At 38.2% G+C, this 24,843-nt stretch overlaps 1 protein-coding gene across 1 annotated transcript in view; it reads right to left on the bottom strand.

Annotated features, from left to right (window-relative positions):
• grik4 (glutamate receptor, ionotropic, kainate 4) overlaps positions 1 to 24,843 on the bottom strand; it is a 369,932-nt gene that overhangs the window by 89,362 nt on the left and 255,727 nt on the right. The window contains exons 7-8 of the mRNA XM_027174034.2: positions 16,070 to 16,248; positions 7,138 to 7,191 (exon numbers count right to left, since the gene is read on the bottom strand). Of these exons, the coding sequence (XP_027029835.1) occupies positions 7,138 to 7,191; positions 16,070 to 16,248 (233 nt within the window). The remainder of the gene's footprint in view (positions 1 to 7,137; positions 7,192 to 16,069; positions 16,249 to 24,843) is intronic.

The following is a 24,843-nucleotide window of genomic DNA, read 5'->3' as shown; positions in this document are numbered from 1 at the left end:
TTGATACAGACAGGCACGTTTACCAGGCGCCTTGGGATTTTGGGAAGCAGCAACATGGCAAATATGTTGCACAAACGCTTGAGACAGACAGGCACGTTTAGCAGGCGCCCTTTCCATTTACCTCAGCGCGTTAAACATGTCGTTACATGTTAAACATGGGTGCAAGGTTTACTGTTTAATACATTTTGCATTGTGTTTCAAGAGTTATAATTTAAGATTCACTTTTAAATATTGCCTAATTTAATTTAATAATTGTAGTACATATGGTTTAGATTGTTATACCACTAACTGTTAAAAGTACTGTTTGTTACTGCATTAATACTTTTTTTAAGGTTTCTTGTGTTTTCATTTTTCATCCAGTAATGGGCATTGTTGTATTTCTTTGCCAGAAACAAATAAATCTTAATAACTAAACAAGTTGTATACATTCTTTAGTTTTAAAGGTAGAAAAGAACACAGATATCGGATGGGTATCGGCATCGGACAATACTGGAAAAACGTAGGTATCGGAATCGGATCGGAAGAGAAAAAGTGGTATCGGTACATCCCTAGTCCAGACCATATTTTTGAGCCACAGTACATCCACCTTCCTGGTCCAAATAACGTCACTTCCTTCATCAGCATGAGGCTACATTCAGTTCAAACACTAGTCACTTTCTCCCTTTAACATGTGATGGATTTTATTAGGCCTGCCAATCAGATTAAGCCATGTGCAGGATCTGTATCTTATGAGAATGTGAGGACTTACGGTGACAGATGCATAGGTCATCTTCCTTGGATTAAAACATGTCCTTGACTCAATTAAAGAAGCCCAAGATTTGGCTCACTGGTAATGCAGAACATTCCTAAAAGAAGGTGTCTGGTTGGGAGCAGTGATCCAATGGTGAGAAATAATCATGACAGATGTATCCCTAGCAGGCTAAGGAGCAGTGTGGTGCCACATGGGTAGTCTGTGCATGTGCTCCATGGTTTAAGGTCAAAACACATCAACCAGCTAAAATTGAATGCAGTCCATCTGGCCCTGGTCTCAGGCTTATCTTCCTGCTGATCTGCTCACACACTGCTACAAGGGACAGTTGTTTAAAGCAGCATGGTAGAAAGAAGCAGCTTTCTTTGCCTTGCACATAATCTTCTAAAGTGGCCAGAACGATCATTGGCCACACAAACAACCACAGAATCATCAGTGGCATCTCTTTAGAAACCCATAAACTTATTAAAGCCTTGCCAAAGAGATCAAGATGTAGTCAACCATTAAGGCCCCTTTGGATGGCATGGAACATCCATCTTGAGCTGAAGTCACTTAGGGGCTTTTTACACCTGGTCACTTCATGCGTTTTCTGTGATCAGATAGCTATCCGATGGTAAAAAGAACAGGTGTAAATGCCCTCCGAAACGGTTTCGAGACAGATATAAATCCGATCATTCAAACTACTTCTTTAGGAGGTCTGGGACGCATTTCAGATGAAAGTGGACAGGTGTAAATGAATATGGTTGTACAAGCTACATACGTCAGCGCTGTACTCCCAAACGGAAGTACGTCACTCGCAGGTGACTCGCGATGTATGTTTTAATTATGTTTTCCCACCAGCGCTTTCTCCGATCTATCTCGTTGGGTCTTAAAATGCACTGCTGCCGCCAGCGAAAATGCAGCAAACAGTAAATGCTGTTTTTTGTAGCAAACGCATACACCAAAGCGTGTTCCATTTCAATTACCCCGGAAATGAGGTGAAATATATTTGCATATTGGGTGGGAGTAGAAAGATATCCAATTCGCCAAGACGCATTTATGTGGCCTGATGTAAATGGAACAGTTTTAACAAATCAGATAGCTATCGGATCAGAGAAAACTCATGAAGTGACCAGGTGTAAAAAGGCCCTTATACAGTATACTTACCTCATGAGTCTATGCACGATGATGACTTGAAATTGATGTTTTTGAAAACTGCCTTCTTGCTAACAATAATCTAAGCTAAAAGAGTTGCTCTGGCAACTTCACATATTGGTGGATTGGTGTCTCTAGGCTGACCTTGTGGATGAATCTGGAATTTCTGTCCTAGATCAAAACACCCAACTTTATAAATCAGTTCACTGAACACTGTAGACTTCAATGAGGGTGAGCATGCAGAGCAGTCCTGTGCCTGCTCTGTACCACTGCTGGGTTCTTAGGAAAGCCCCTTAATCCTCTCTGCTCCAGGGGCACTGTATCATGGTTGACCATGCACTCTGACCCAAACTTACTAAAATGGGAATAACTGCTCCATGATTGTGGTGTTTGTTGCAAATACTGCTTCATATCTGACTATTTGACTGCTAGAAAATCTCATGCATATGCTAAAAAGATAATACAGGGCTCTCAAGTTTTATAGACAGGCAAGCGTGACATCTCCAAATACAAAGTATTGGTCTAATTTCCATTTATTAATTTGCTTGTGTGTGTATGTGCTTATATGCGTGTGTATGTGTGTGTGAGCGAGAGAGATTATGACTGGTGTTGTTTATTGTAAGTGTTTGTTGCCTTTTTGAACTCCTTTATCATTTGTAATGTTGCTCCCATTTAAAACAGTTTGGCTCAAGCCCAGCCATTTTTAGGGTCATTTGGTCCGGACCAAAAGCAAATAAATTATACATTGTAGCTTTTTAGCAGTTTTTGGTTCCTTTTTACACCACACTGATCGGAGTTTTGTTGAAATTTCCCACACTTTTATTCTGACCAATTGAGAAGCAGTTTAGGAAATACGCTCAAATACATGTGGCCAGTGAGTGATGTGGATGTTATCACATGACTGCATTTTGGTTTGTTTCAACTGGTGTGGTTTCTTTCCAATTGGTCAGAATAAACGTGCGGGAAATTTCAACAAAACTCCGGAAGTAAACAAAAAGAAGAAAATACAGCATACAGTACACCATGGAGAGACGACTGCACGCTGCAATTATGTTCATGGTTGTAATCTACTACATCGCTTGTATACAGCATTCTATGCAAAGTCTTAATTTTCAGAATGAAGCTTGGATGCGGCTTGAAAATATCATTTTAATGCACTGCAAACAGCGAAGACGCATCGCAAGACACTTCAGGAGGCGGCGAGCATCACTTTTGCGAAACCGTGGCATGCTTATCTTCCGAAAATATTGCCAACGACCCACTACGGCAGCTGGTTTAGTCCAAAATGTGCAATACTTTTTGCAGCTAGGTCTATTCGATCTCGGACCGTGTTCTCACCACAAACGAACCGTACCAGAGTTTGTTTGAAAGCGTACCGAGACCACCTCTTCAAGGAGGTCTCGTTACGCTTCTTTGGTCTGCTTTTGGTGCGCACCAGAGTTCGATGGCTGCATTCTCACCTGCCCAAACGAACCGCACCAAATGAGCAATCGAACTCTGGTACGATTCAACCGAACTGAAAAAGGCAGGTGTGAAAGCACCCTGACAAAAGACCGAAATGAGTGACTGTCACTCTCAATGCGTGACACTTGACAGCCCTGATAATATCCGGGTTTTATACAGTAATCTGCAGTTATATGGTGTAATGAATGTTATGTTTAATTCTTTGATAAAAAAGAATGTTAGTTTTGTTTAAAACTAAAATATCTGTGTCATTGATAGTTTAAAGCTTTTGCAGGCATCACACGCTTTAGCACTTACTCTCTTTGTGTTTGGTCAATATTCTGATTACAATCCTGCCTTAGCTCTAAATCACCATAGATATGTTGATGTAACAAATCAGTAAATATAAATGTAATTCTGTAAAAAAAAAAAAAAGTATTGCAGAAACACTAAGAGAGAGAGAGAGAGAGAGAGAGAGAGAGAGAGAGAGAGAGAGAGAGAGAGAGAGAGAGAGAGAGAGAGAGAGCACCAACAAAAAGTATACAAAAAACTGCTACATACATTTGAGCTAATATCTAAAATCATGTTATTATCATGTAATGCCTACTAATCAGAGATGGGGGACTCGAGTCATATGACTTAAGTCACAAATTTGAGACTTGCTTGACAAATAGAAAAAAAAAACTCGACTTGACTTTGACTTGACATTCATGACTTGAGACTTACTTGTGACTTGCACATGTGTGACTTACTCCCACCTCTGGTACTAATACACAACAATAACTATAACACACTACTATGAGTAACCATACATACAAGGGGAGAGAATCGTACACTCTATGTATTAAAGATCCCAAACTGGAGTTTCTTATATGCCGTAAATGCTGTTTGAAAAGTCCCTTAGTTCCAGTCGAACAAGTAATGAAAACACTATTTCACATGGTAAAGCATTATTGCCTATACAAATCTCACGGCAACATCTCTTTATAGCTCACCAAATGGGGAAGCAGACATGTCCACATATAGTATTCTATATTCAGTGAAGAACAGTTCTGTTTCTTTTATATTAAAAAGGCTTTACTGTAGAAATAAACTTCATTCCTGTGTTGTTATTCCATCAGAAATGAGTAACATAGTAATATATGACAGTTTAATGGTGGTAAAATCTCTCCTTGTTCTCTGGTGCCCAAATCACTGACTCGTCACACAAGATATTACCGTATTTTCCGCACTATAACGCGCACCTAAAAGTCTCAAAAATCGTCCGTGCGCCTAATAATCCGGTGCGCCTTATGTGTGCTTTGAGTTCCAAAAATCTGTGCAACTTTGGTAAGCGCTCCGCTTGATTGACTGTCGGACCATTTCCCGCTGACACAGGGATGTAATACATACTGTACACTACGTACGCTGGTATCGATAAACTAATCAGAGGACATTACGTAATACGTACAGTACGTACGCTTACCTCCGCCACGCCTCCGTTAGGTACAGTATACTACCGGTATGTTGCAAAACAACATTTGTTTCTTCCTAACCATTATACGCTCCACACTCCAGTCCAGTAGGTGGCGGTAAATGCACCTTAAGTTGGTTTGCCATCTACCAATTAAAATCAGATGTTTACGAGGCACAATTCAAACCACAGGCTATCAGTTACACGGTTGTAAATGGGAATAGAGCAGCTAAAAGAATTCAACATCAATGTATCTATGGTTCGGAAATGGAGGAAGCAAGAACATGTACTGCGCCAAGTTACACAGTAGATGAGGACTTTGATGGATTTGTGGGAGAAGATTGATTAAAAAAGTAATGTGTGTGTTGTTAAGTTATAGAATAAAGTTCAACTAAACTCACTGTTTTGCTTCTGTTACCTTTTTTGTAGACCGTATAATATGGTGCGCCTTATGTATGGGTTAAGTACAGAAATAGGCCCCGTAATTGAGACTGCGCCTTATAATCCGGTGCGCCTTATGGTGCGGAAAATACTGTGATTCGATTACCTTGATATGACCGGGGTGACTGACGAAATGGCCTTAAAATGTAAGCAAAAGTAAATGAATCACACAGCACATGTATTTTTATACGTATATTCTGTAATAGAATGCTAGCATGCAGTTAATATATATATATATATATATATATATATATATATATATATATATATATATATATATATATATATATATATATAAACTGCATACTAGCATTCTATATATATATTATTTAGGGCTAAGAAAAGTAGCTGTCTGCTTTTGAAGCTTTAGAAGGGAGTCAATAATTCTTCCACTGACTGTGTATACAATATTGCAGGCATTTGTACTTGTTTAGTGTTGTAGTGCATAAAAAAATACTATTGATCCCAAAAGGATGTTTTCCCTGTCAGAAATGAACAGAGATGCCCAAACAGAGGGTTTTGTGTTATTTTGTTTCAGGTTTTCTAGAAAGTTCCAGTTAACCAGACCAAAACAATCAAGCGTATCCTGCTTACATATTTCCTCCTGTAGTCATTTGTCCTTATTATTAGCATCAGCAAATCTTTGGTATATGTATGTTCTATAGGAAAATTTTATGTAGACTCCAAATCTTAAAATGACAGATGAAATGCATATCTCAATTAATCTTGATAGAATTTATGCTTAAGTTTAAAGCTTTAAGTCTAGATTCATTCAGTGCGTCATAAAAAAAATAAAAAAAAAATAAAAAACTTGTTTTGTTTCTTAAAATGCATGTCAACCATTTAGTCTTTCCTGAACCCAGCTGGCATATCCATCTTGACTTTATTTGTTTTGGGCACTTACTTAATATTCAGTTTCTTTCCTGTCGGTTAAACATCTAATGGTGCAAAAGAGATCAGTTAATAATAGTGTTTATTTTGCAGGGTTTTTCTCATTACGTCTGTAATACAACGGCATGTAAACAACTATCACACAGGGAAGAACACTTTAATGCCAATACCCTTAAACACAGCAGTATGCGTTTGACACTCATCGACCAAAAAGAAATACCCATGGGCACCAGACACACTCCACTGCTCTAATGTAGAGTAATAATGTAGAGCTCACTATTTATACACATGAGCCAAAAAACCTGGGACAAATCTTTCAGCTTGATGGCTGCAATGTGAATAAATGGGATTAGTTATCGCTGCTACAAGCGGGTGTCTCATTATCACAAAGTGGAAAAAACAACTCTGTCTGTTTCATCGAAACACTGCCCACTATTCATGTCTCACAGGCGATTTTAAGAGGCGATAATGACATAATGAAGACAAATCTTTGACAGCGGACAAATCACTTTTTAGCCTTTAGGATGACTGGGTAAAACAGGAGGGCCAGAGGGAATGCAGGGACAGAGGATTAGTATTACTGGAAATGAAACTTCTTCAGATCAGACAGAAAGGAAGCACCGGTGAAGTGCGGATCATAAGCAAAGCTACTGTAGATGGTTGCCGTTTAAAGGTCCGGATTCAAACAAGGTCAGGAATAAATGTACAAGTTTGAGGAGGCCTATTAAACACCACAACGAATCAAAGTGTCGGCTGAATCTAAAATAAATAAATAAAAAATTCTATTAGCGTCATAGTGACATTCCTTTTATGTTCCACAACCGTAGGAGATTTCATAATAGCAGTAATAATACAATTAAACACAGTTTGTGCTCAGCTTGTTTCACTGAACACCAGAACGCATGTACGAAAGAACAAGGAAGACTCTGTTCATGATGAATGTATACCACTAACAGCATTTTGCCACAGAAAGAGTTCACATGATTAATCGGGCAGAAAACAAGCAGCAGGTCAAAAAGTCTCTTACCAGTGAGGTGAAGATGTAGGTGTAGTAGACAGAAAGCATCCCTAACTCTGATGCCTATGAGAAAAAAAGAGACAGAAAAAAGAGGACAAACTCATTTGATGACAACCACACGTCATGTCGCTTTATTATGAACGGATAATTTCATTTAACACAAGAAGCGATGTATTGCTGCATTGTTGTTGTCTGAGCTTTAAACGTATCTACAGTGTTTCCCCCCCCATTGTGCAACTGAAAAAACAGTGTGTCCCATTTTAAGCCTTGCTTAGAGGCAGATCAAAGACAACAAAGAAGCATGGCACTCATGACCCACTAGACTATTCTATTCATTAATTCTCCATTGTTACCTGGGAAACAGCCATAAAAATGAAGTATTTCAATGTGACAGTGTCAGAACATTTCAGTAATTACGTGTTTTGAGGCAAAGGCAGACAAAGGCACAGCGGACACTCTTTCTGTACACGTGTATGTGTTGAGTCTCTATGTGTTAGATCAACCAGATTGAGTAAAAAATCTGAAGTCTCTAAGTGTGGAACCCATCATCAGAGCACAATAGAAGATAGATCTAGCAAAAAAAATCTTTTCTTGAAAAACAGACAAATGAAAAGCCTGAAAAAAAAAAATAGCTACTCCCGTCAAACTGCAGGCTAAGATGAATCATGGGGAAAACATTTACATTAAATCCGACACAGAACGAAATACGTTCTCAAAAATCCATCCGCACTTTCTCTCTTGGATGCAGGTGCAATAAACTAGTAACCATTACCAGCTATAACACAGATTATTTTAAATGCTTGGATCACAATCACAATTTTCTCTCAATTCAATGTTGGACAATTCAGCTCATGCTCATGCTATGTGTCATGACTCGGCCCGGACTTTGGCCACGTGCACTTGTTTGTTTATGTTCCTCGTCACATGTCTGCCCTGCCCTCGTCTGTTCCTCCCTGTTTCCACACCCGTTCCTAATTGTATCTGATTGTCTTTTGTATTTAAGTGTGCCGCGTTGCCGATAGCAGCGCGTAATCTACTGTTGTCTTGTCTTGTCTTGAGTCCGTGTCCTGTTTAGTGTTTCCTTTGTTATTAAACCCTGTTTGTTTTGGCTATCCTGCGTTTGGGTCCGCTTCCTTGACCCGTGTCATGACACTATGATGCTTCTCATGGGCAGTTTCTGACAAACTAGATTCATGGAGAACGTTAGAAAACCTGCCAACCCATTATTATGCTCGGTGACCAGATTCGGTCAGGTTACTGGCTCAGTTGTTCTCGCTCTTGCTGAGAATGCTCTTGCTGAGAACAGATGACAATAAATCTTATTTAATCTAGAATTATACAAACAATTTCCAAAAGTGGTTTATTTGGCTCAAAAAAGTACGATGCTTGTCTTGCTTGTTATCTTAGGCAATCTTTATCATGGGAGACATTATCACTAAAGCATATTTACAAAACTAATCATAAGTTCTTTCACAGTAGTAAGCCAGAAAATGTCCTGTTATCAAAATTCACATATTCCCAGATCACAGAGCTCCTATTTCTGACAGCACTATGCACTTACACTTGGAGCTGCTGATTTTTAATATTACATTCAGTAACTATATGCTCAAGTGCATGTTGGAGGCCCACAATGGACAATGCCAAGATAACAGCATCTAAAAATTACAAGGCTGTTACCTCTATCCCCGATAATGGAAGACTCTCCTGGGTTTTCCAGATAAATAAAATGGCTTCTGAAAGTCTGAACAACAAGCCAAATTCTTTTGTTTTTGCTATTCACAGAAGACATTTGGGTTTGAAATCAAAATAATATGAAGCAATTGAACAAAATTTCTTGATATTTACACATATTTATTTAGATGTGTTAAACAACTTACATGGTTCCTTTGATGGTTAGCAAATGTAATGTCCCTGGTGCCTTCTCAGGCAAATCCATATCCACCTGCACGCTCTATTATAGCATCTTTCAGTCCTGTGCAGGTAATCAGCACTGACATGTGGCACCTGTTAATGCCTCTATTTAAAGCCCAGGGATTTTTCAGTCTGCATGCGAACATAGTCTGCGTATCAGAGCAGTAATTTCTCTGAGAGATACTTTTCCTCGAGAGGTAATCTCTCCCAATCTCTCCAATCCAACCTGACTTTCCCCCAGTGTAGGATTTAGGACTCTTCTACTCTTTTCTCAAAACTCTATCTTGTACTCGGTTTTGTGAATGATGTTCCTCACTGGACCTTTAAATTAGCAGTAATAAGTGGGCCCACCCTCTTCTCGGTGTGTATTTCTGGCCAGCAACTCCCATTATCCGGAGTTCTGCGGTCCACAGTTCAGAGTGTGGGCTAGAGTGGTTCGCTGATCTGCATCGGTGGGCTCTTCAAACGATTTGCTTTCGCATGCACATAGTGGATTGCGCTTTGACTCTTGCTTAGCTCAGCTCTGACTCTTGATTTCCCAGTTGTCCAAAACATATGGCCTCATGTCTGATGATATATTTACAGAACTGAATAATGATCTTTCGTTTACTGGCTCCTCCCAGTCCTGCCCCTCAAAATAAATTCCCAATGTGAAATTCCATTAAACTTCTCCAGAAGTAGCGGAACCTCTATAGAGTCATTAAGAGGTTTATTTGTAAAAACTCCAACTGTGAGGCCATCAGGAGATGAATATCCCTACAAACTCCTGAGGTCTACCTCCTAGGGAAAAATGGAGTCCAAGAAAGGCAACCTCTGATCGAGAATAAGTTGCCTTGAGAAAAATTAACATGTCCGCTTTCTCTGGGAGAAGACGAGACCTTTCCTGGCTTACTGTATCTACAGCTGTGGAGAAAACCCTCTCGGGGCGGGTAGATTTGCTTCATTGTTGTAGCTTTGGAAATGAATCCACACTTTTTTTTAGACATGTTTAACACAAAGCGAACCTCAGCACAGCAGCGTGAGTTACTGATTTCTGTGGTAAACTGCGTTAATTTGGTTGCGTGACTGTAAACAGTGTAAACAATTAATATTCATGAGGTAAGACGTGGCTATTTAAAGTGACCGCTCAAAGAGCTTTGCCCGTCATCAGAACGGAACCACGTTTGGAACCGAAGCTTAAAAATTCTGAGCGGTTCCGGTTCCTGTTAAAAAACAGAACCGGTTCTGAATAAGAACCGGTTCTTGGTTCCCAACCCTAATGAAGAATAGCCTTAACAGTTGCATGGCAAGCACGGTTATTCAGTAAACTCTTCTCCATTGTCAGTTCTAATAGAATTTCAACACTAGAAACTCTTCACTCAGTATTCAAACTTGATGAAAAATAAATGGCCTGATTCAAAGTCATCATTTCAATTATCAGTCCCTTCATGAATCAGTGTGATTGTTGGCATAATAATCAAGACATCAGGCACACACAATTAAAGTATAAAAAGCAGAGTCCCTCCAAACGTTCAAAGCCTTCATTCACTATTCCTTAAACTACTCCAGTAATCCATGGAATTGGATATAATCAGTAATTGTCAATCTGACAATAAGAGGACCTAAAAAATAACCAATACAATTTTTCATGCCAGAAAAGTTCTGTAGCTACTGTATATAGGCCATCATGAAAATACATACATTTAATATTTAATAATATAATGAAGAAAATATGTATTTATCAAGAAAAATATTATGAAAATATTTGAATTTATTATATATTGTATATTTTCACAAGATTGAATTAATTTCTTAGCAAATCCTTGTCTGGATTTTAGCCTAAAGAGCTTCGATACAGTGTAGTGTGATACAGGATTAAAAGAATAAGGAATTAGAGCTTTGCTGGATTTATGCCTACTACCACCTACTACTACTACTACTAATGGCAGACTGGTGCACACACACAGCAGTGAACACACACACAATGAACACACACCCGAGAGTTTGGCTCCTAACCCTAAGGTTGTGGGTTCGAGTCTCGGGCCGGCAATACCACGACTGAGGTGCCCTCAAGCAAGGCACCGAACCCCCCCCAACTGCTCCCCAGGTGCCGCAGCATAAATGGCTGCCCACTGCTCTGGGTGTGTGTTCATTGTGTGTGTGTTCACTGCTGTGTGTGTGCACTTTGGATGGGTTAAATGCAGAGAACAAATTCTGAGTATCTGTCACGATACTTAGCTGTATGTCACATCATGTCATGTCACCTACTGTAGCAGACAGAAGTACTGTAGACACTGAAACACTAAGGATGGCATCTGCCTCCCAAAGTAGCAGTGTTGCTAGTAGACCCAGTGTAAAACAGTGGTTAAATATAAGCAGTAGTCGTAATTTGAAATGACAAGCACAAAAAAAAATTCTAACCTGAAAGAAAGAGTTCTAGAAGAATATTTGTAAACCCTTTTAAATCTCATGTAGGGTAAGGTTGCAAAGAGCCATGTTCTCAGCTGTGTATATGCAAGTGCCCTCGTGCCTTGCATATGTCCTCCTCTTTTCGTCCTATTTATTAAAGCGAATGAGGGGAAAAAGCTCATAATAAGTTTGCCCATGCATCAATATTCTATAATGTAAGAATTGCCCCTGCAACTGACCATGTAATTGGAAAGTGTGCACAGAAGCATCAGTGTGAGTACTGCCAAACAGCTCTGCCATGCTTGGACACATTGTCTGTTGAACTGCAGCCAGTTCTCCTCTGTTATTCCACATGTACGCTCCTCAGTTAGAGAGAAGGGTGTTGGGGAAAGACACGGCGGCCAGGGAGATGTGGAAGGGTGGGAGAAAGGCAAATTCTCCCTATTGTGTACTGCACAATTCACTGGCAGAGCACCTACTATTACCATAGCAACAAGAAAAGCCAAGGAATGGCTTAGGATGGCAAACTGAATAGTTGAATAAGGCTAAGAAGAGTGAATAGAAGAGAATGTGTGTATTATTCCAAAGTCTGTTAGTCACATTTGTATTAAAATGTGACTAACAGACTTTGGAACTTCAATAAGGAGGCTGATGGACTAGTTGGACTTAATCAGATGTGTTCTGTGATAATGTAGATTCGGAGCTAATACACTATTTATCTGTATAAGTACTAATAATAACTTCCACCTTTTCTGTTTCAGCCAATAACCATGCACATTGCTTAAACAGACTTTAACTTTAATCTCTAAAGCTCTTGTGGCCAAATGGACACAAATTCTGCATAGCCACATTCCAAAATCTAGTGGAAAGCCTTCCCAGGGAGACTTAATCTAAAATAAGACTTTCATTGCATATGAGTGTGCTTGGTCAGGTGTCCACATACCTTTAGCAATGTAATGTATTTTTGCCAGGTAGTTGATGCATGTGTTTATATGAGTGCCTTTAGTGCTGAAGAGGAAATACTAAAAGACCCTCTTTCTCATTCACTCTGCCATCCATCCTGCTTTTATTTCCTAAAACATCTATTAGAATAAATTTCCCTAAAATAACAATGGCCATTCCGTGAATGAGAGGTATGTTAGGGGATATCTTCTAGAATAAGGAAAAGTTTGTTAGAATAAATACCTTTTTAAAGGCAGAGGTCAGACAAAATGGCCAGACTAGTATAAAGTGCCTGGAAGGTTATGATACATCAAATAACATCTCAAATTACAACCCTGGTGAGCGAAAAAGCATTTCCAAAAGCTTAACATATCGAACCCTGAGGCACCTGTGAACCTTCAGGGATCGAACCTTGTGGGCTACAAAAGAAAAAAAGCCATGTCAGGTTTTACTTCTCTCAGTCATTAACAGCTTAGAATCTAAGGCTCCATTGGGTCCAGACTCAATGAAACCGGACGGTTGAAGAGGGGAAGTTTTAATGCATTGCATTGCTGCCATATCATTGCCTGATTAAACAGCTGAATGAATGAATGAGCAAGGCTACTGATATCAATGTCATGTAATTACAATTTTAATTATATATCCAAGTGAACAAATAACCTGTCAAATCTTAGTATATTTAAAGTATAAAGCAACATTAGATTCTATTAGTTTTAATCTCATAAGCTTTCAGAATTATTGTCATGATTAATTAAAAATGAGCCTGTGTAATACAATATAAACAAGTGCTACGGTGTTTACTTACATGATTTCATGTGTTTGCCTTATTTACTTTACTGCATGTGTTTTATTTCGGTTCATGTATTATCTCCACCCCAGTATTGTCACTGTTTGTTACCCTCAAGGGCCATGATTAGATTCACCTGTTTTCAGTTTACTTCCTATTACTTATGTAACAGGTCAGAGTCAATCAGCTAGCTAGATTAGTGTGGCATGGCTGAGAGCTGGTTGTGAACTGAAAAGACGAGTTGTGTAGAACAAATACTGTAGGTAATGAGTGATTCTTTACACCTATATGTGATTGATGCTAGCCTACTGATGCACGTTCTCTATTTCGGGAGGCAGCCAGATTGAGTTGAGATTGCCTACAGAGCAAATATTTAATTCATTCCAGAATAGTTGTGTGCTGGTTGTGTGTTTGGTTTTGTTTGTGCTATTTTGATTACTGCTTAGGAGCAGCACTGAAAAGCTCAACCAGACATAATAGGGAAATTCAATAATAATAATAATTCAGGGTTGGGGGTTCGATTCCCGCCTCCGCCTTGTGTGTGTGGAGTTTGCATGTTCTCCCCGTGCCTCGGTGGTTTCCTCCGGGTACTCCGGTTTCCTCCCCCGGTCCAAAGACATGCATGGTAGGTTGATTGGCATCTCTGGGAAATTGTCCGTAGTGTGTGTGTGTGTGTGTGTGTGTGTGCCCTGTGATGGGTTGGCACTCCGTCCAGGGTGTATTCTGCCTTGATGCCCGATGACGCCTGAGATAAGCACAGGCTCCGCGTGACCCGAGAAGTTCGGATAAGCGGTAGAAAATGAATGAATGAATAATAATTCACCTGCCTCCAATCACCTCATTTCCAGGAATATAAGCATTAGCTTACCTAATAAGGCTAGTTAAATGTTGGTCTGGCTAATCTTGTTCCTATAGCATATTACCAGTTCATAAAAATGAATGAAAAAGCTATACTACTAAGGTTAACCACAGAATCCACCAGCTATTATAGACAAATATTATTGCCCACTGCAGCTTTTAAAAGGTGGAGCATGACATGGGTTGTGGGATAATGAAATCACTACAGTGTTGTGGTACAGAGCTCAGATTTAACACTAAAGTTATGATATAGCAATTAAGTTACCTGTCAGTTTGTCCTTGACAACCCTTCTCATCATTGTCTGCCAATTCACAATGTGTGCAGCCAGTCATGTACTACTCAGACCTCAAAATACTCAAATAAATATGTTATTATTTATAGGTCATCCTTGGACTGGAAGATTTTAAATTAGCAAATGTTCTACAAGGTAACCAGAATGAATTAGGTGCATTGACATGATTTTCAGATATATTCACATAGTTTCTTATGAATCATCTTCAATCATGCATGGGTATAAAGGTGTCCTCATAAAGGGCAAGTTGATCACACTTGCTACCTCTCAATTAAACAACTATGTAATGATAAACTAATTTTCATTTCATCCTCAGATAAGATCTGGAATGTCAGGTCCATAAATATTTATTCCATACATTTTTATTTTAGCTGTCATTGTATATTGGTGATGAAAAAAATACTGCAGACTTAAGCTTTCTAAAATGGTGTAGGAATTACAGCACTTATAAATACGGAGTATATATGGAGTAACACACACACACACACACACACACACACACACACACACACACACACACACACACACACACACACACACACACACACCCCTTTTAAGGAATAAAAAGTAATTAGAAATTTGGGCAACACCATAATTATTTAATTTGCAATTTGTTTGGTTGCAAATCCTTTTGAAATCAACAACTACCTGATGTCTGTAACCCATAAACATCATCAGATGCTGGTTTTCTTCCATTCTGATGCTCTGACAGTCCTTTACTACATCTGTCTTCGGTTCTTACTTGTTCCTAGGGCATCTTGCCTTCAGTTCAGCAAGTGAAATGACCAATGCCTGCTCAATGGGGTTCATATTAAGTGACTGCCTTGGTGATTGAAAAACATTCCATTTCTTTGCCTTAAAAAGAAAGTCTGCTTCGGGTCAGTGTCCATCTGCACTTTGAGGCAGACAATATAGCCTTATACACTTCAGCATTCATCCTGCTGCTTTTTCGGCAGTCACATAATCAATAAATACAAGGGAATCAGTTCCAATAGCAGTCACACTCATGGTAAAAGATAAAGTTGTGTGATTCGGATCATGAGCAGCTTATTCCCATATCTATAGTCTTCTTTTCCCATCATCCCGGTTCAAGTTGATTTATGTCTCATCTGTCCATAGGATGTAGTTCCAGAACTGTACAGGCTTATTGAGCTCCAACCTGGTCTTGCTGTTTTAAAGCCAGTGGTTTACATCATTACAACCATTTACCAATCCTGTTTACAGACTTTCACACAGATTCGCCTTAGTCCTGGAGGGGGTCCTTGATCTGTCCAACTGTTGTTGTTTTTTTCTTTTGAGAAAAATAATACTTTCCTTTTTTGTTTTTTTGTACCGGGGCATTTTGGTCTTCCTAAGCTCACCAGAGGATTCTTTTTAACAATGCACTAAATAGTTTAATTGGCAATACCCAATGTTTTGTTATTTCTTTGATGGGTTTTGTTTTATTTTTCAGCTTAATGAAGGTTTGCTTCACTGGCAGTGACAGCTCTTTGGAGTACATATTGAGAGTTAACAGCAATAGAATCCTAATGCAAACTCTGCTTACGTGTATGTGAAATAATGAGGGAATAACAGACATCAGGCCATGGAACAGGTAAACAGATTTGTTCACATGTATCAACCCCCAAATGAAATACTTAAATATTTATGGGCCTATATATAGCATAGATGTATACTATAGACATATAGCTAGACAGCCAGATAAACATTTCTAGTCAATACATTAACGTTAGTCTTTCTTATGGTATGTAGTTATTCATACCCTTTCCAGAATGTTGTGGGACATGGTGGCATTGGCATCGACGATGATAGTGGCAGTCTTGTCATCTCGGATCTCTTTGAGGAGGGGAGTGGGGTCTTGGCTGTCATCCAGCATGCGAACGGAGAGTGTTTCCTTGGAAATGAGAAATTGTCGCAGTAACACTTCCAGGTTTAATAGGCCTGTTGAACAGGGACACACACACATAGAAACAAAACAATGAATACTTGAAGGACCTGTAAGTTCTAAGAACCTGTTCTGTAAGATCTCTGTCTGTTCCATATATATAAATATATTATTACAATAATTATGCTTCAATTTATATTCTCAGTCCAATTCCAATCCAGGAGTCCAGTATTCAGGTTATGACCATGATCAGTATTTGCTATATCACAAACACACACACACTCACACACACACACACACACACACACACATGCATGGATACACTCACGCACACATGCACAACAGCACACACACGACTCAAACATACATACATACATACATACATACAAACATACACACACACACACACACACACACACACACACACACACACACACACACACACACACAAACACACACACACACACACACATATATATATATATATATATATATATATATATATATATATATATATATATATAGATAGATAGATAGATAGATAGATAGAGAGAGAGAGAGAGAGAGAGAGAGAGAGAGAGAGAGAGAGAGAGAGAGAGAGAGAGAGAGAGAGAGAGAGAGAGAGAGAGAGAAAGAGTTTAGGCCATATAGACTATATAAGGCACTGTTTATGCATACTGTATAAACTAAACTAAACATCAATCGTTGTTATGGTATTTGGATATATGTTTAAATATTTATAAAGCCATCTATTTAAATATTTATGTTCATAGAACATACTGATTGGAATATAGTATAAAATAAATTACAATAATATACTGTAGTCTATGAGTTTGCATCGCATTTATGGGGCTTGTATAATCCATTTAAATACTTGTGATATTAATTCCTCATTAATGCTCATTTTTAGTGAGTGAGAGAATCCAGGAGAAGGTCAGATGTACTGTATACGACTCTATGAAGCAAAAGGAGCATGTTGGGAGCAGCTGTTAGTGTGACTCCCCTGCATCAGCGATGAATTCATCTCTCAGAACCTGTCATCTCTTTCACTTGAGCTTCTTGGCAGATTTTTGATGAATCCAGGTTCTGTGTGTTCCCCATGTATTGTACCTTGCATGACAGCATGTCATTTCATTTTGTGCACACAAGTTGTGTGAAATGAGTAGACGACATTTTTTTCTATTTAATTTTTTTGCCTGAGGCAGTGCTAAAGTGCACCGTGTCCTAAAGTTGGGGCTATTTTAACATGACCGCTGTCATATTGACCTGAATATGGATTACAGGCTGAATGTTTGGAGATCAGACTTTTGTGCTATATGGAGCAGTTCTATCACACTGTGACTCTGATAATAGCAGCACTGAACTACATCCAAAGTAGTCAGTTATTCGTCCAATTCTGACAGCCTGCAGAGTTCCAACAGGGATTGACTATAGCGACCCAGCAAGTGCAAAGTATACAATACTAACAAAGCAAAAACCCATCAACAAATCAAAAATAAACTTTTTTTTTAACATTTCCCAAAAGAGAATTGAACCTTATTTAACATCTACTGTATTGATTGGACAGTAGAAATTAGGTAAACACATGATCTTGTACATCTTTTTTTACGGTCTTTCAGCCAACCAACAAGGAGCATATTCTGTTCGATAAGGACCCTATTCATTTTGAATCAATGCTGTTGTGTTCTGCTAGTGTGTTTCTAGCTTTGGTATTGTGTTTTTGGTTTTGACATTGTGTTTTCTGGTTTTATCTATTAAGATGATTTGGGTCTCCTGGTGGTCCAGCAGCAGGATCCTGTGCTCAAGAAGGACAGCCGGCATAAAACCGGTGCCATATCTAATATGCGGACCATGTGACCCCAAACAAATCTATTAATGTGATTGGCAAATTATTATTATTTTTTTTAAACCTTTTTTTAAAGGGTTTTTGGTTAAATGCCTGAAATAATGTCTGTGCTTAACACACTCAGGATACATCAGCAGTACCTCACTTGTGTTTTAAAAGCTTTTTATGAACAAGGCTTACAAATGGCTAAATGGAGCTATAGTGGTTACCTGGGACGTTAAACATCATCTTGCCAAACAGTAAAACTCATCTACAACAGCATCGTTGTGTTTATACTCACACTCTCACAAACTATTCCGACTCAAACTTGTCATTCTTTTCGATTCAGCCACAAAAAAGACAGTGGATCTGTGAAACTGTTTTTAAATAAAGATCGAAAGTGTCAAAGACTTGTTAAAATTCCCCAAATAAAAACTTCTGTACAATGGCTACTCGTTTGCAGACAGGTCATCTTCTCATTTGTGTCTGGGCTCCAGCTGGTTCACTAGACAGTAAAATTTACATATTACCTCCTACTGAAAGCATCTGCAGCTCACAGTGTGCAGGACTAGCAGACAGGCAACAGTCTATCATATTCTACTCTCTTCCCACACACAAAAACCCTGAAGGTTGGGGGGGATTTTTCTCTTCGCTCCCATAATGACAGCATATGTCAAATCCCATTGCGCCCCTTATCACATCAAATTAATGTGTGCTGTAAACTAGAGACAGTGCTTTAGAAAAAAAAATACAAGAAAAAAAAACACTGTCAAAAACGCTGCACCTTTCTGTTTAAGTGGAAAGATGGGCACAACATGCTCATTTATTATGATTAAGGGCCTGAACCTCTGATCAAAATAAATGAGTAAATGTTGTGTATTCAAAACAAAACATGCAATTGTATATAGAGTAGAAAAACAACTGACTACATATTACACTTTAAATGTGTGCTTGGGTTATCTGTCATTATCACAACAGACCACAACAAAGAGGACTACAAAGAATATATTTGTTTATATATTATTATTTATTATATTATATATTTGTGTAGATTTTAAAAGTTATGTGCATCACTAGACTTGTTTTTTTGAATCAAATAAAAAGAATAAACCAAACCACACTCTTTTTTTTTGGACAAAACTGAAGGCTTCACAAAAACAAAAAACAAACTGTCATGAAAGATTTTCAGTTATATTTGATCATTTAGCTGATTTATTCGATATTCGATACTTATTGAACAGCATTGATTAAAGTAGTAAATTACCAACTCTAGACCTGCAATTATGGTTGTGTTTCATTGTTTTTATTACAAAATCTCAGTGCAGTGTTCAATACCAAAGATATATCATTCTAGATAGAATATACATTCACTGCTATTATATACTTTTGTTTCTAGTTCCTTAAACGCATGAATTTGACCGATAGAGCAACAAAGTCTAGTTCTTGTTACTAATTTATATGCCTGAACTACCATTAAAATCCTGGACCCTGTTTGGACTTATTCAAAAATCTGCTGTTTACAATGATAATTCCTTGTAAATCCTACAGATGAATGGACAGACAAACAGAAAACATAATACCTGGTGGCGGAGGCAACGCAATAAAATCTGATTAGCACAACGCTACACATCTCTGATATGTGTGAGATAGGATGCCTTTATGTTCACTGTGGAATGAAAAAAGCCCGTCACAACAAATCTTATTGTATAATTCAAACTATATCCAAATCCATTAAAAAATAACTATTAAAATAACCACATTTATTTCCCATGTATATTCTTAGCCAGATTTCTCACCTAGTTTCACATTCTCTCTTATTATCGTCCTTTGAAGCTTACATTCTATCAAAAGATTATATCAGAATCATTAAATAAACCAATAAGTCTACATATTCATACAGATAATAAAACTGTAGCAGTGATAGTGGTGATATTGTGTGAGGGAGAGAAAACACAGAAGCGATTGCATTTTGCAAAGAAATTCATTTGATCCCTTCAAAGCGTTTATTTGTAACTGAAACAGACATAATTAATAGCCTATGTGGTGACCGTGTAAACATTCCCTTTGATAAATGTATCTTGTGCAATTTAATACAAATTCTTTGGAGAATTTAGAACTAAAAATTCCCAGAAGGAAATAAAAGATACCTTAAAGGTGGGGTGCACAATGTTTGAAAGCCAATGTTGACATTTGAAATCACCAAAACAAACACGCCCCTAACCCAAATGGGTGTCACCCCTGTTTTGATAGCTCCGCCCCCACACATACATACGCAACCCAGGCAACTAATATCGCGGAACCTGCTGGGGCAGCTGGACAAGGGGATATTTTTTACCAATAAATGAACTCAATGAGTAATACTATGGTAATACAAATGTGTTTTTGTAGTCTTGTGTGTTGTACCATGAAAGTTTTAGCTCCGTTTCACGCGGAAGACATTCAGTTCTCTCCAACGCTGGAAAGCTGATCCTGTCCTATACCTGAACCAAAGCCTTGTTTCGCTTTTCGTTTTGATCCACCATTTCAATGATTCAATCGCTTTCTGCTAGTGTCGGACGAACTGAACACTCTCTCCGCCGCATATTGACAAGACACGCCCCTTTCTGCTTATTGGCTACACGTTTGCAATGTTTGTCAGCCCGTCTCAGTTTTCTGAAGCATTTCTCCAACAACGTGAACCCCACTTTTAATAATACCTTATGTAGGTTTCCCAGACTATTTTGAAATATTCGTTCTGCCATGTTGTGTGTACTGTATTTGTGAGTAGACTGTCCAGGATTAATGCAAGTTTTGGTCATGCATAATAACTGGAAAAATAATCTGGTTCTTATGCTAAAACTATGTACACCAACATACTCTATAACATCTACAGGTCGACAAGTTCAAGCCTAGTTTAACTCACTGTAGAATGTATTATGAGTGACTGCTCTGATGCAGTTACAGTGCAGTGTTGGTGGAGTTCACTGGTCCGGATACACCTATTTTTTTTCCTGCTGTGACAGTGGTGGAGGTTAGCAGGACAAATAGCTGAGTTCCAGCACTGCCACCACAGGGCAAGAAGGAGAAATATTCATGAGAGGACATGCACTATTAGGCTGTCACCAGACAGTGTGATTAATGGGCCTTGTGCACCGAGTGGGGGAGAGAGATAGAGAGAGGGGGGTGGAAGAGGGCGCAACTGCCAAACATACAGAGGGAGCCATTATCTACCATCTACAGTGAAGTGTTGAAGGGCTAAAGGTACATTTCAATCATTACATCCTATGTCATTTGCTGGCAGCTTCCACACACCCGCTCCCTTTCTGCTGAATGTCTAAGCTGCCTTTCTTCAACCAGAATGACTACCATTTATCTTGAGCCAGAAAGCTTGATAAAGTTGACTTGAATATCTATTGGATAGTTCTGTCCCACATCATGCTGTACTGTGATGCATGTAATGTTATACTTGCACAATCATATTTGCCTGTTGAAAATTCCCTTCCGCAGTTTGTCCCATGCTTTGCCATTATAATAACCTCTACCATTGTGCCATTAGATTTGCAGTGTGGCTGTGAGGACTTGCCTATTCAGTCACATGATGATTTGTCAGGTCAGACACCGATGCTAGGTGAGGAGGCCTGGGGCACAGTTGGTGTTCAGTGTGGTTGAAGTGGATGAAGTTATGGATCTGTGCAGGCCACCTGAGTTCTTCAGCACCGACCGTATCTTTATGGACCTCGCTTTTTTCAGAGTTACTGTAATATTAGAACCAGGTTGTGCCCTACACAATATGTGAGCTACAGCATAAAAATACATCCTGTACAACTCTGTGCTTCCAACTTTGTGACAAAAGTTTGAGGAAGAAACACACAAAGATGTGATGGTCAGATGTCAACATACTTTGTTTGGCCATATTGTGTAAATATAATGTGATATTATAAGTGATTAAGTGAGGCAAACTTGAGATACAGCACAGGTAATGGGAGTAGAGTAAGTACTGTGGCTAGGCTAATTCTGTGTGGTAATTCTCTCAATGTTTGTAGAGCCAGTTGGCCAAAATATTATTTTACCTCATTAGTCTGGTTGTGATCATTATGCACTGTAACTTAGTTTAGTCATGATCCCTACATATGGTTACTATTTCAAAGTGAATGTAACAGCAGAAATAGAATAAAAAAAAGAATAGAATAGAATAGAAATAGCATAGCTGTTCCACAATGTAGACATAATGACAGTCACCCTTCAGACTCATTACATAGCATGCTGTATGTTTGAATCTTGTCTTTTTACTAATAAATCACGATAAATGATGAACTTGCAGCTTCTTGACTTTTTGAAAACTGACCACAGGCATAGAATCATTCATCACATAATATACTTGTACAAACAAAACAGGGAAACATTACAATTAATTGTGTTGTTTGCTAGTTAACTAACACTCACCCGCTCCCACAGATATTCCAAGAAGCAAAAGTCTTTTTTTTTCCTCTTCTACTTCCAACAAATATTGATACGCTGTGATAAAGCCCCTGACTTTACAGATATTTCACTAGCCACTTAATGAACAGAAGATAACTTTGATATTACAAGAGCTACAGCAGAATAAAACATTTGCTAGTGAGACACTTAAGAAATTAATGATCTCTGAATCACAGTTAGCTGGCTAATTAAAGCTAACTATTCTACCTATGCATAATACGTGAGATTATTTTACTATGATATTTTACTAAATATATTACTATATTTTATTTATGAGATATATTTAAGTTCATTTTAACCACAGAACAACTTCTGATAATTCACACACAAACCAAAAAAACTATTATTAGTCAGTATTAAATACTAGAAATGTTACCTTTCATGCTAAAATATTTTCAGGTTATTCCAGTCCAGCTAAAAGGACAATTTGGATTGCCTACACCCATAGAAGGACACTTACACTGCCTAAACATCTGGCCAAAATAGTTATCTTCCAAAGGAAACATGCACAAAATCTGCCTTGTTTGGAAGATTTACACTTGTGTAACTTTGCTTTTAATGATCCGTTTAAAATAGATTTTTTTTCACTAGTTTAAAAGCAAGTGCTCTTGTTTAAAGGATGTGGTCTATTGAAAAACCCCATCTCTGGCACTTATGGGCTACTCAAGAACAACATGGCAACACAAGAGATAGAAACTAGAAGCAGATGATTTGAATAATCTGAATTGGAAACATAAAAAATTTCAACTTATGCAGCTGCTTAGCCGAATTCTGAATGCAAATGACTTTCCCCAAGTAAATATTGTCTTACATATAAATTTTTGTCTTAGGTTGCCGACTCAGAATACAGCCTGCAGTGAAGAAAATAAAGTCTCGGTGTTGACAGGGTCAGGAGGGGACTAGACATTAACAGACCGCACAGGTTGCCTGTGTTCTCATTAGAATTGGGAAGAGCTTCTATGCATGTGCACCATACCATTTTGTTTATGTCAGCTCTCATATCTTTGACAAGTAAAGATGTTTATCAGTCCATTTATATACTTGTTTCACTGTGAAGAGAGGAATTGCTGTCACTATCAGTTGCTGTGGTTTGAAAGTAAATGAGCGTGACAGCATACATAATGGTAGCCCGAAGGACACTGAAAGTAAGAGCAGAGAAACTCTAAATTAATCATAAATGAACAACGGACGAGACGTTCGGTAATTAATGTTGTCGTATGAATGTTGAGGTATAATAACATCGTGTTACTATGGTGGTATTGCATTATAGAAAAAAAGGAATATATATACGGTAAGACAAAATCTAATATCTATTCCGATCCTAATAACTTAAAATATATCTTAGGGTCATAAAGCTGCACAGTGGGGAAGCATAAATTTCCACAGCATACAGATCCATAGATTGGATTGTACTTTGAAAAGTTATGTCAAAAGTATTTATAAAGTAAGAACGCAGCCACAGATCCGAAAGGCTCCCTGCTTGACTAATGATGGACGGCATGATGATTAATGATTTACTGAATTACATAATGAGAGACTCACACTATAAAAAGCAGATATACACAATAGGAAGTATATCAGTAATTCTCATTAGCAAGCCTGAAACCAAGCGTTATATTCTCTTTATTACAATATACTGTTTCTTTTACTCGTCAGGCCATTATAAATCTTTTGACAAACTGAAGCCCAAGCTGGTGTGTGAGAGGAGGAAATGCTTTGTAATAATGCATCATTAATGGCTACAACAAATCATTAGTTATTCCCAAGTATCTGTAATGTGTATATACAGTACACTATTAGCTAACAGTGATTAAACTGTAAATAATTGATCACTCAAAATGTAAATATTAACACATGTATATAAATGACACTCGTGCATATACTCATGATTAGAATGTCAGGTTCGGTTACAAAGATTAAATATTTAACCATATAATGCAGATTTAATGCTTTTGTTACATAGTGTCATGCAGGATTAGGCAGCGCCATACCCTTGTTACTTGTGATTACATGTACAGTAAATAGATTTGTTACGACTGTACCAAATGGTGCCCTAAACACTAAAGTACTGCCCAAAGTCTGCAATTCGTTGACATTCAAATTCAAATTCAACATTGTCATGGTGGGTGTAAAAGTGAGCATTTGAGACAATCCTCAATGACGTTACTATACATTACTGTATATTACATCACATTAAATTATGTTACGTTACAGGATATCAGCTATTGTGCTCATTTTGATGCTTTTGTAATGGCTTGGCATTTAGTTATACTGCCAGGGTGTTACAAACTCAGTGTCATTACTCACTAAAACATGCATTACATGCAAAAGAAATAGCCTGAAATAAACGTCATTTTCCTTCTGAAGA

This window comes from Tachysurus fulvidraco, chromosome 11 (assembly GCF_022655615.1).
Source record: "Tachysurus fulvidraco isolate hzauxx_2018 chromosome 11, HZAU_PFXX_2.0, whole genome shotgun sequence".
In the NCBI taxonomy this organism is placed as follows: domain Eukaryota; kingdom Metazoa; phylum Chordata; class Actinopteri; order Siluriformes; family Bagridae; genus Tachysurus; species Tachysurus fulvidraco.
The sequence above is the reverse complement of the archived record's forward strand: the minus strand, read 5'-3'. Positions and strand labels throughout refer to the sequence as shown.